Here is a 13,535-nt window from a genome sequence, read left to right on the forward strand (position 1 = left end):
ATAGAAGCTTTATTTCTGAAGACAGGAACAGCCCAGTCGCCAAGAAAAAGTGTAGAACTGAATGTTTCTGCAAACCATGTGGACATTTTTCTATTCGATAAGATCAAGTGATGTCGTATATTGATGAGTATAACAAGTGAGAAAGTTTACAAAGGATGGTTGGTCGAAGGTTCAAACAAACAGTTACATAAGTTAGTAGTTACATAAGAAAGTCTGCTTAGTTATTATTTATTTACACTAGTTACGCTGTTGTGTTATGTTGTTACAGTACGTCTTTATAGTACGTTGTTACGTTACGTTGTTTTACGCTGTTATGTAACGTTATGTAACGTTGTTACGCTACGTTGTTACGCTACGTTGTTACGCTACGTTGTTAAGGTTATGTTACGTTGTTATGTTATGTTGTTATGTTACGTTGTTTTACTATGTTGTTTTGTTACGTTGTTGCGTTACGTTGTTTTGTTACGTTGTTTTGTTTTGTTTTACGTTGTTTTGTTACGTTGTTTTGTTACGTTGTTTCGTTTGTTACGTTGTTGCGTTACGTTGTTGCGTTACGTTGTTGCGTTACGTTATGTTTTGTTTGTTACGTTGTTGCGTTACATTGTTGCGTTACATTGTTGCGTTACATTGTTGCGTTACATTGTTGCGTTACATTGTTGCGTTACATTGTTGCGTTACATTGTTTTGTTACGTTGTTTCGTTTGTTACGTTGTTGCGTTACGTTGTTGCATTACGTTGTTGCGTTACGTTGTTTCGTTTGTTACGTTGTTGCGTTACGTTGTTGCATTACGTTGTTGCGTTACGTTGTTGCGTTACATTGTTGCGTTACGTTGTTGCGTTACGTTGTTGCGTTACATTGTTGCGTTACATTGTTGTTACATTGCGTTACATTGTTGCGTTACATTGTTGCGTTACATTGTTGCGTTACATTGTTGCGTTACATTGTTTCGATACATTGTTTTGTTACGTTGTTTCGTTTGTTACGTTGTTGCGTTACGTTGTTGCGTTACGTTGTAACGTTATGTTGTAAATTTGCTTTAAGTTGTGTTGTTACGTGACACTGTTTAGTTGTTACGTTGCGTTGTCAATGTTACATTGTTACAATTTCACGTTACATTGTGACGTTACGTTGATACATTAGATTGTTACTTAACGTTGTTTTTCTACATCTTTTCATTATAATTTTAACACAAATTCCCAATCTTTGTTTCTAACCTTGAACAAGAAGTAATGTTGACTAAACCTGACTGATTGTTTCACAACGCTTTCTACGTGGTATTGTGTGTTTCTGCAAACGTGAAACAAAACTAACGTGAAAGGTATTTAAAAAGCGTATTTTTTGTCCAGAATCATCGACATTCAAGGTATTAAGGTATCAAGGTTTACAGAAACAGACTATGGCGACATTTTCTCTGGCGACTGGGTTGTTTTTAAATCAGCAAAAAATTTAAATAAAACAAGAAGAAAAATTGTGTGATAGAAAGCTTGACTTTGATGAATCAGATTTGTTTCACTAATATTTCAGTACAGTTTTAAAAAAGTTTTGTAAACTGAGTAAAAACCATCATGTTCTTTTTTCTGGGTTTCCACTGAATCATCCGTGTACTCTCCAAAGAAAATGTAGCTTCCCTGTAGCATCTATGTGTGTTTTTATGAGCTGTGTCGTCTCTCTGTCCAAATGTTAGATTTTATATCTGAAGCCATATGCTAAGCTGTGAACTGCAGTAGCAACTAAACTTAACACTGTATTTTGCTTCTTCACCACAAAAACTAAAGATGTTTAATTATATTACTACAGAAGTGGTTTTGGTATTTAATGAGATTTTAATGAGATTTAAGTTGATTTTCTGAGTAAATCCACGCTGTAAAGTTCAGTAACTGATTTATGACATTAAAGAAAATGTATCATTTACTGTTTTAATATCATTATAGTTGTTGTTGTTTTATTTTATACCACATCTTTGTACCCTGCACTCTGTTGTCTGCAGGTATTTCGTCGTCCTTCATCTCTTCTGTGTACCATGTGACCCAGGTAGCCGCTTCGTCCATGTTTTGTTGATAAAGATGCTAACTATAGTGCCTGATAGAGAACTTTAAATAAAAACACATTTTATCTTCAATGGAGTCGCACTGCAGCCTTTTTCTGCTCGTCAAACATCCATCATTATTTTAACATAATGTTTATAATAATCGGATCACATATCAATCAGGTCTTAATCACATTTATTTTTGTATTTATTTATATATTTATTTTGTTTCATATTTTAAATGTGTGTTATCTAAAAAGACAAAAACTATTTGATTGATGAAGTCTTGACTCAAGGTCAATTTGATATCATAATAATATTCCAGGGTTTAATTATGTTAAAAATATGGTGAATTTCTGGAAAAAATACTTTTAATAGTAGCAAGAAACACTTTGAGGTGTATTTGCTTTATTTATTTGATGCCTTTATATATATTTATATATATATATATATATATATATATATACAAACAAACCTTTAATGTCTAATATACAAAAATACAAACGTGGATATTTTAGTCACGTGGGTTTGTTTGGATGTTTCCTTCCTTTCATCTGTCCTCCAGCTTCTTTGCTCTCGTCTTCATTCTTAAAGTCATTAAGTTAAAGTACACAATAAACACAAGTTCACAATAGAAGTACTAGTTCTGCATTAAAATCCTTTCGTAAAAGTAAACAAATAACACACATTTTCAATATATATTTCTTTCAATAATTAAAAATAGGATATCTTTTTTTGAAATATTATAAAACATATTAGAATAATCAGCTGTTCTCCATTGCATCATTGTTTTGTTTCAATTAAAATGATTTGTCACAGAACAGCATTTGATATTGTTGATTTATTATTATTGTGGCATTTCATCGTCACCGCTTTTCTCAGTTTATCTCTAAATGGTGAAACAGCGCCCCCTGGATTGTAGTCTGGGATGAACTGTGGCCAACAGTGGTACTGCAGTCCTAAAAAGTAAACGTCAAACCTGTCAAACTTAACCAGAAGAAACCGGGAGAATCTGACGTTTTGTTGATTAGAAAATGATATCGACCGTTAGCATAGTTAGACTAAGTAACGTTACTGGAGAGTATTTCTGTGGTATTAGTACTTTCACTTAAGTAAAGGCATCTGAACACTTCAAACTAGTGTGATCTTTGGCAGACAGAGGTGGAAGAAGTACTCAGATGTTTTACTTCAGTAGCAGTACCACAGTGTACAAATACTGTGTAAGTCAATTAAATCTAATTAAAACTATAAGTAAAGAAACAACATTTTTACATGTAGACTTTGTAAAATCTTATAGCAGCAGCAGCATCCTTTATATCCTATCTGTGTTATGACTTTTATGACATATTTCCGTCATTACGTCACTGTTAAATGTTTGGTTTGAAGTTTCCTCTTCAATCTCTCCTGTTTGTTCACTGTCAGCAGAGCAGCTGATTCTGATCTCTGCTGGATCACAAACCTGCTGACTCTCATCCCCATAGATATCAACAACACCACCATCAGCACAAACACCATCTAACTGAGAGCAGTCCGTCAGCACAAACACCATCTAACTGAGAGCAGTCCATCAGCACAAACACCATCTAACTGAGAGCAGTCCATCAGCGCCGACACCAAGGCCTGAAACTGTCTTTTTACACTGCTCAGCAGTGTCTCAAGCTGTGGGATCAGGACCCTCAAAGGGTCGCTAGATATATCTGGAGGGTCAAACAGGAGAGGAGAGAATAAAAAACGTTTTCTCAAAGTATGCATGCATATGTTAAATATTTTATTTTTAATTATTTCATTTTATTTCATTTTATTTTATTATTTCATTTTATTTTATTTTTAATTATTTCATTTATTATTTTATTTGTTTTTATTTCATTTATAATTATTATTATAATTATTATTATTATTAGTATTATTATTATTATCATTATTATCATTATTATTATTAGTAGTAGTAGTAGTAGTATCATTATCATTATTATCATTATCATTATTATCATCATCATTATTGTCTTTGTCAAGGCTATACGTGTTTATGTTGGGACATCATTTGGAGAAAATCTTTATTTGTTTAATTGACATTATGTGTTTGTTGATTTCCTCATTTGTTCTGTTTCGTTGTTCAAAATTTAGGAAAAAAAGCAAACAAATAGTTTATTTGTTCTAACTTTTCTGTAATAATCCCTAAAGACAATTTAAAGAAGCAACTTGAGTGTTGTTTGTCCCCAAACATTCATTTAATCAGTAAATCTGCTGCTGTGTTTTAATCAATACCACAGTTTAAACTCTGACACCCTGAAGCAGAACTCTTTCTTATTGATAATCAATCGTCTAAATTAAATTAATAAGTTTTGGAGCCGCAGTCGATGTTTGTCTTAAGAAGAGAGAAAGAGGATCTGCATCTCATTTCGTTTCTTACTTATGTTCTAATTTGAACAAAAAAGTGTTTTTAAAAGAGAAGAAGAACATTTAGATATTTAAAGAGCTTGGATGTGTTTTTCAGTCTTAATGGTCTAATTAGTATCTGGTTGACTTTATGTGTTTTTAAAAAGTTAGAGATGTAAAATGTCAGCTCAGATACCCACAGCCTTTAAAGGTCAGCTCTGAGATATTTAGCTCTGTCGTTAAAACTAGAATAAAGTATCTCAACGAACGGCAGAGACCTGCTGAGGATGAAAACCAGCCTCAGGTCAACGTTAAGAAATGTGATTATGTAAAGAAAAGACACTCATCTCTAGTATGTTGAGCTGATTATCGTTCTGATTTTGGGGTCTAGACTGGTTTTATTCTATTATTATTTTATATTAATGTTTTAAATTGTTTGTGTTTTGATCAAGTTGCTTCCTAATATTCCCAACAATTGTTTTTTTTTTGTTTTACTGTTGATATTTACTGGAATCAAGACTGTTTTTAATAATCCAGTTCATTAGGATCAGTCTCTGTAAACTCCTTGTTACCCACAAGAAACAGTTTTCTCTATTGTTTGTGTCATTTTCATTAAATTATCACACAATATTTTAACAAAATGATAAATATATTAATCCCAGAAAGTGAGTTGATGACTGAATTCCAGTTGTTTACTTATGCACTTAAATATAGGTTAAAAAAAGAGATCATGTCTTTCATTCAGACTTTTCTTTCACACAAACTGCAGCATTAGTGAACAATAAACATATATTTTGCAGGATGTCTGTTCTGTTTTGGATCAGTTACATGCAGGATTTGCTTACAAGTAACTTTTTTAATGTAACAAACCTTTGACACAATTTGTTATCAACCAAATTCAAGGTGTTTTCTTTAAGTTTGTGTTGCAACAGTGATGTTTTCTGAAGCTTTTCACTGAAGCGACGTCACCTCAACGCCTCTCACAGTTTGTGAGCAGCACATTGAACCTTAAACTTCACTCAGTTTTGAGCGATGGTGCAGCTGGTTCCTGAAGGTTCCTCTGACTCTTCTCTGACTTGTTTGTTCCCCTTTTCGAGCTCAGTCAGGACGGATGTGAAGCTCGCGGGACGTTGGCTGATTTCTAACTTTGTCTCGGTATAAATCTCTGCCAGGACAGAAGAGACGTGGAGGATGAGTGGGAGGTTTGGTCCGGAGGGATGGGGACTCCTCCACTGATGGAGGCTTTATCTGGGTCGCCCAGTTCTGCTCCGGCCTCAGCGTGCCCTAGATCAATATGGAGATCAGAAGTTCCTCAGATGCACAGTAGAAAAAGTAGATAAAACTTATACTGAGTTATAAAAGTCCTCACTCTTAAAGGAATATTCTGATAGATTTGGGAAATGCTTGTTTGCTTTTTTTCTTCCTTCAGTCAGATTATATCAGTGTCGACTTTGACTGTTTGTTCACATGAACACGACTTTTATTCACAATATACTATACTGACTTTTTTCGACATACTATACTATGACTTTTTCTTTTCGACATACTATACTATGACTTTTTTTTTTGTATATTAAAACCTTCAACTCAATGACAAAAAAATTGACAAACACAGAAATCGTTGGGCAGCTTTTTTAATCAGCATTTAATGATCCAATAAAAACTGATTTACATTCTCTTATGTTTGGGTGATTTAGTATCAATGTAACATATTTCTGATGAATTAATCCAATATGACAAATGATGTATAAAATAATACAACTGGTTTAATGTATTACACTAGGAATGTGAAATCCTTTACTCACTAACGTCACGTAGAGATGAATGATTGCCCATCACCAATGATCATTATATCCTCAGAATTAAACCCAAACAATACATTTAATGAGCAGAAATCATTTAAACACCCTGGAAATCATCCAGCAGAAAAGTGTTCAACTATTTATATTCATAATATATTATATATTATATTTAATGATATTGACTTGCAAGTATGAACTTTTTAGACACTAGATTTCTCAAATATTTAAACAACAAAGCAAATATTTTCATCCCAAAGTGAGTTGACAAACTGAACTCCAGTCATTTATTAATGCTTTTTCAAAAGATTGGGGAAAAGACTCGCTTTGTAATCAGACTTTTTATGTCCAAAGTTCATAAACAACTTCATAGAAGAATGTGACAGAATGTTTTAAACAATTAAACGTTATAATAATAATAATAATCGTAATTACCTGAATACAGAAGGTTATACATTCTTACAGCTACTTGACAATTGTTTGATTTCATAAATGAGACAAGAATAGAAGTAACTCAATGCTACACATAATAAAAAATGGTTGACATACAGTTTATAATCATATATATAAAAAAGCATTACATCAATATTTACATACAGCAATATGTGTAACTTTTTTAAATAAACAGCTTATATGGAGCAGTGAGTGAGAACAGTTATAAATGGCTCTTTTCCTTCCTGTGATCATTCAGTTATAATAATGCTATAACTAAGCTAGAGTCACCACCAACGACCTGAGATCAACATATTATTAGCCACATTAATTAATAAGACATCATTTAAAAAAATATGTTGTGACATTTTAGATTTTTAAAAGTCGCCAACTGGTCAGAAATTGAACAAAATATTAATTAACTTGAGAGTGTAGCTAATAAAAGAGGCGTCCTTGTAATCCCATCAAACACATGAAGTTTATCTTTAATTAAAATGTGTTTTTATAAAAACTGGAGATTGTTTAAAGCTTCAGTTTATTTTCTGAACTTTTGATGTTAAAGCTTATTGTTTATGTTCATTTGTCTCCTCTGATGTGTATGAAACTCTAATAACTCAGATCGTTGTTATGAAGCCAGAATGAACCGACGGAGAAACGTTTCTTCTCTTGATCGGACGTCATCGTCCGTTCAGCGTCCAGTGTAGATGAAATCTGAGGAGAAACCAAGAGCAAAGTTAGAACATGAGTAGAAATGGTTTGCTGTACATCTCTGTTAATATTAATATCATTACTGTGGATAGTTGTTCTCACCTCGGCAGTACTCTGGGTTGAAGTTCTCGTAGATGGGGTAGAGAGGGTTCTCCTGTTCACTGCGGTGTTTTCTGGCTCTGAGGACGTCGCGCACACACTGGTGCAGGAAGGAGTACTGGCACTGAAACAACGGGAGCTGATTCACCACACTGCACTCTGGTTTCACTCACCACATGCTATACATGACATATTTATGACATGCTATACTATGACATGCTACACTATGACATATATACTTTTGCTCTGGCTTATGCTTTAAGTCTTGTTTAAGAAGGGATGCACTGATGACTTCTGGTGACTATAGTTCTCTTGAATACCTATGTTGAATACACTTCCTGTAAGTCGCTTTGGATAAAAGCGTCTGCTAAATGACTGTAATGTAATGTAATGTAATGTAATTTTGACATGCTATACATGACATGCTATACATGACATATTTTGACATGCTACACTATGACTTTTTTATGTGTTACATCTTAGTCTTGTTGAAGGGAGCCTGAGATCTTACATTTTCATTGCCAAGGACTGATTTTTCTGTTTTTGTTGTTCATATGATCATAAACTTGACATTCTCTGATGTGTTGGTGTCGGTACCTCGGTTTGGACCATGTGTTGTCGGTGCAGCCGGAGGTCGAACACACAGCCGTACAGGTCGATGGTTGCTTTAGAGTCCAACTGCTGCAGAACCCGATCCAAGGCGATGAACGTCCCGGTACGGCCAACACCAGCACTAACACACACACACACACACACACACACAACACACACACACACACACACACACACACACACACACACACACACACACACAGAACTTGAACAATAGATTTTTTTGTTGACTCTCAACCCGTCACGTTGTGTTGTAATCTCAGCAGCAAAGAGGACGGACACAGACACAGACACACACAGACAGACAGACAGACAGACAGAGACACACACACACACACACACACACACACACACACAGACAGACACACATACACACAGACAGACACACACACACACACACACACACACACAGACACACACACACACACACACACACACACACACACACACACACACACACACACACACACACACAGACACACACACAGACACACACACACACACACACACAGACACAGACAGAGACACACACACACACACACACACACACACACACACACACACACTCACACACACACTCCTACCTGCAGTGGACCACGGTGGCTCCGGTGCTGGGCGACCGGTCCACGTAGTCCCTGACGGTCCTGACGAACTGGATCAGGGACTGGGTGCTCTCGGGGACTCCGTGGTCCGGCCACACGGTGTAGTGGAAGTGACGCAGCACCCGAGGGTAACTGCAGCCGCTCTCCTGTGGGTGACAGTGATCAGTGATCAGTGAAACGATTGATCAGTTGTGAGGTGAGCGTGAGAGGTTAAAGGATCGGTACCGAGGTGATCTTGAACTCTCTGATGGTCCACTCTGGGAGGACGGACTCAGACAGCATCTGAAGGACCAGGTCCCCGTAGTACAGAGGCTCCCTGTCTGCAGGCCAGTACTGATCACACTTCACCTGTGGGACGGACACCATTCACAGGTGTGTTAGGTTTATTGATCTTCATCTGCTCTCAGTTCTCTCTTTTCTCAAAATGTAACAAACAAAACAAAAAATATATTTATATTTATTCAGGTTGTTCATTTTATTTATGAAGGAATGAACTGAAATCTCAGAGACAAAGTAATTAATTAATAGAAAAAGAAAATAAATCAACAGATGAATAGATACGAACAGGAGCAGCCCTCGTAGATATTTGATTATACTTTTCAGGAGTTTGTTATGTTTTTGAGATCTGAAACTATTGGTAGATTAATTGATTAGTAATGGACCAAAAAAAGAATCAAATATTCTCATAATTGATTTATAGTTTTGGCTTCTTTTCAAGCAACAATAACAAATATTCTCTACTCCGTTGTGACGACTTGCTGCTTAGCAATTAAAAAATTCACAATTTAAGCCATTTTATATTGCTTCAATTATTATCTGATTGATCAATAATGAGAATAATCACGAGTAGCAGTCCTCGTAATTCATTCAATATGTTTTGATATTCAATCTCTTTTCAATTTGGGCTTATTATTTTGACTTTTCTAAAACATAATCGTCAGGGTTCATCCTCAGGGGACCATGAATATCTCCGGCAAACATCAAATAAAGACACCAGGACATTAAAACATAAACAAATGAAACCGTCCATCACTCACCCGTCCTTTCTCAACGCACTGCGTCACCATGACGACGTTGTAGACGCCGTGCTCCCAAACCATCCGCCAGAAATCATCCTTGGTGCCGGGCAGAGGGCCCTGAGTGGCCACGTACTCCCGCCGGTAGTTATTACCCTGAAAACACACAGGTGTTAGTGTGTGTGTGTGTGTGTGTGTGTGTGTGTGTGTGTGTGTGTGTGTGTGTGTGTGTGTGTGTGTGTGTGTGTGTGTGCGTGTGTGTACTCACAGGTACGTAGCTGGCGTTGATGTAGTCGGAGCAGGGGTCGTCCTCCAGGTACGACAGCTTCACTCTGGTGGAATCATCTACAGAGAAAACACATTCACTGAACAAGACTTCACAATGTTTCTGAGTCTTTGTGTGTATTGTAATTTACTTGTTTAGTATGTGGTTACAGCTTTTAATGTAATAGTTTAGATCAAAGATTAAAATGTTTTGATATTTGGCTCTTAAGCTGCTTAAAGGTTCCACCAGCTCGACCAAAACAAGGAGCTAAAAGAGGCTGAAAGCGGCTGAATTCTCCAGATTAATATAAATTAAAGTAAATGTAAAAATTTAGCCACGTTGGGCAAATAGCTGAGATGTTTTCCTTGTCTGAAGGGGAAAATTTAGGCCATTTAAAAAATAAATGAAATCAACAGAGATTATGACGATTGACAAATAAAGAAGTAAATAATTCTAAATGTTATTCAATTCAGTTTATTTTGTAGAGCCCAGAATCACAAATTACAAATTTGCCTCAGAGGGCTTTACAATCTGTACACATGCTATCTTTTTACTTTGTCATTTATAGCGTTTATTTGAATAAAACACACAATACAAATGATTGTATTTCTATTTTACTGATGTGAACACATCACGATAACGTTATAATTTACATTGACTTAATATAATTTTTTTTCTGAGCTTGAACGCAGCATAATGTTACCAAATGGAACCTCCGTTTGTTAGCCGTTAGCTCCTTTATGAGCAGGACTGTTCTTCTAAGAAATAACTTTATTTAACTATTATTTTAATAATTCAATAATGGTACTTTATGATTAGAACCAACACTGCAAAAGTTCTTATCGTTAATAAACTAGACCATAAATGTAAAATAGATCAAGTTGACTTCTTCAGATTGTTTTGTTTTTTGTTGAACCAACAGTTTAAACTCTTTAACAGAGAAGCGTTAAAACCTCCAGTTTAGCCAAAAACACAAACTCTCTCTTTTTAAAGTCACTTCTCTCAACAGCTTTTTTTAGATGCTTTTATTGTTGAAGGTGAGAAAATATGTTACATGTCTTTAAATGTGAGTCACAGAGAGGATGAGTCACTTTACTATAGCAGTGTGTGTGTGTGTGTGTGTGTGTGTGTGTGTGTGTGTGTGTGTGTGTGTGTGTGTGTGTGTGTGTGTGTGTGTGTGTGTGTGTGTGTGTTTTGTTAATTATAGAGCTTAAATGTTTCACCTAAAGTCCTATTTTTCTGTTTGTTATAGAGAACTGGCTGCAGTTACACACAACTAACACTTAATAACTTTATTTAAACTGTGAGAAAAACACACACACACACACACACACACACAAAAACACACACACACACACACACACACACACACACACACACACACACACACACTCCTTAATTAAACACTTCATTAGTTTTATGTTGATCTCTCTAACGATCGTGTTATTAAACTGATATTAGATTCATGTGATGATTCGTGAAGTCTTTAATGTTTCTATCACCTGACCCTCCGCCTGGTTGGTCGCTGTCGCCATGGGAACAAGTGCTGTCTCGTTAATTAAAGCCCTTAACGATGTCATCGGTCTCATGATTCTCACATTGATTGAACTTTATGTTCTTTAAGGTCTTTATAAATGCAGTTTATTTAATGTTAGTTTATTTGATGCTGCAGCAGAGATTACACACACACACACACACACACACACACACACACACACACACACACACACACACACACACACACACACAACACACACACACACACACACACACACACACACACACACACACACACACACACACACACAGTACTAACATGGCAGGATGTTGTTGTAGCGGTTCTTTCCTCGGTTCTCCGGCAGTCGAGCGACGTCCATCGTTTGGTTCCTTCCAACATCCTTCAGATCCTAAAAAACACAAAAACATCAATCAGTCTGAAGTTCAGCCAATAAAGTCAAAGTACTTTACTTTACTTGAGTACTTCTACTTCACTACATCTCAGAGGTACATATTGTACTTTTTACTGCACTATATCAGCAGAACATAAACTTTGAATCAATAAATAAATTGATAAACATTGAATCTGATCTGAGATCATTTTTACCTCGAACTCTTCAGACAGCAGGTAGTTGGAGTCGGCCTGCAGTTTGTTCAGATGAGACTCAAAGTGAACGGCTTTGATGGGACTGAACAAAAATACACATTTAAGGTATTTATTAACATAGATTACCTTTATTATGAATATTTATGTTGTATAAATAAATATATAATCAGTTCTGGTGAAAAGAAGAGATTCTCACCTGGTGACCCGACGATTACTGCAACAGAAGAAACACAAACAGTTCATATTTAACAAGTTATTATTCAGTTATTAGAATCACAGAGTTCATGAGAGGAAGATTTAACAGCAGATATATTAAAATATTTTCTAGACAATTGTTAACATTCAAAATTATTTGGTGAAAAACAGTTTAACAACAATTTTACAGCCGATATTTGAATGTTTTATTTGTGAAGTATGTTCTTATTATTATTTATTTTTTTTACTTTTAAACATATGTATGTAATTGTTTTTGAATAACAAAAGTAGAATAAAAAAACATTATTATTATTAATATATTTTTCAAAGTAGAGTAAATTTAATGAGTGCGTCGTCCTGTTACCCATCATTTATTTTCCTGTATTTCTTATTTCTTAAATTATTGTTATTAATGTCATAACATAAAAACAAAATCAGCAATTATTTAACTTATTAAATATAATTAAATATAATTTTTTTAATATATCTTTTAACAGTTTTTTCAATAAAAACAAATGCCTATTATTTTCAAAGTAGAAGAAATGTAATGAATAATTTATTTTCCTTTATGTTTTATATTTAAAATAATTGTGATTAAAATCTGAACATAATATATTGAGCGATATTTAACAAACATGTTTTTTGTGCAATATATTTATTTATTACCATGTTTTTGAATTCTTAAATTATTACTTTTTTATTGTTTTTGAAATATTATACATTATTATTATTTTTAATCATATAGGAGTTTATTTTCTGACTATGCAGTCGTGTTTTAACAACATTTACTTTTAATACACTGCACTTAACAAGTTGTGTTTCACACACACACACACACACACACACACACACACACACACACACACACACACACACACACACACACACACACACACACACACACACACACACAGTAGATAGCAGGTGTTGTGTACTGCGTGGGGGAGTGATGAGGTCATCTCAGACGCAGTCCTTCACACTGTCACATATTGGTCGTAGGAGGAAGTGAAAGTAAAACTCTCTCCAGGAGATAAACATTCAGAGACTCACCTCCGAACGCCGAGATACAACCCTGAAGATGGAACCTCTTTCCACATGCTCATCCTCACCACCGGGTTCTCCTGGACGGCCCTGCACACACACATACACACACATACACACACATACACACACATACACACACACAAATACACTTTAGAAAAGCTGTGAATCAGGTTGTAGTCAGATTGTAGTTTTCACTGCATTTGTTGTCATAAAGTAGTTCCTATTCCTGTTTATTTTCCTGTGTGGCTCCGGTTTG

At 35.2% G+C, this 13,535-nt stretch overlaps 1 protein-coding gene across 1 annotated transcript in view; it reads right to left on the minus strand.

The window, feature by feature from the left end:
- Positions 1-6,027: 6,027 nt before the first annotated feature.
- Positions 6,028-13,535, minus strand: part of ptprb (protein tyrosine phosphatase receptor type b) — a 35,760-nt gene continuing 28,252 nt past the window's right edge. The window contains exons 30-40 of the mRNA XM_054624441.1: positions 13,286-13,366; positions 12,237-12,254; positions 12,041-12,122; positions 11,753-11,843; positions 9,940-10,016; positions 9,693-9,827; positions 8,881-9,003; positions 8,638-8,801; positions 8,039-8,174; positions 7,445-7,565; positions 6,028-7,345 (exon numbers count right to left, since the gene is read on the minus strand). Of these exons, the coding sequence (XP_054480416.1) occupies positions 7,323-7,345; positions 7,445-7,565; positions 8,039-8,174; positions 8,638-8,801; positions 8,881-9,003; positions 9,693-9,827; positions 9,940-10,016; positions 11,753-11,843; positions 12,041-12,122; positions 12,237-12,254; positions 13,286-13,366 (1,051 nt within the window). The 3' untranslated portion in view covers positions 6,028-7,322. The remainder of the gene's footprint in view (positions 7,346-7,444; positions 7,566-8,038; positions 8,175-8,637; positions 8,802-8,880; positions 9,004-9,692; positions 9,828-9,939; positions 10,017-11,752; positions 11,844-12,040; positions 12,123-12,236; positions 12,255-13,285; positions 13,367-13,535) is intronic.

The sequence above is a fragment of the Anoplopoma fimbria genome, chromosome 23 (assembly GCF_027596085.1).
Source record: "Anoplopoma fimbria isolate UVic2021 breed Golden Eagle Sablefish chromosome 23, Afim_UVic_2022, whole genome shotgun sequence".
Lineage (NCBI taxonomy): Eukaryota > Metazoa > Chordata > Actinopteri > Perciformes > Anoplopomatidae > Anoplopoma > Anoplopoma fimbria.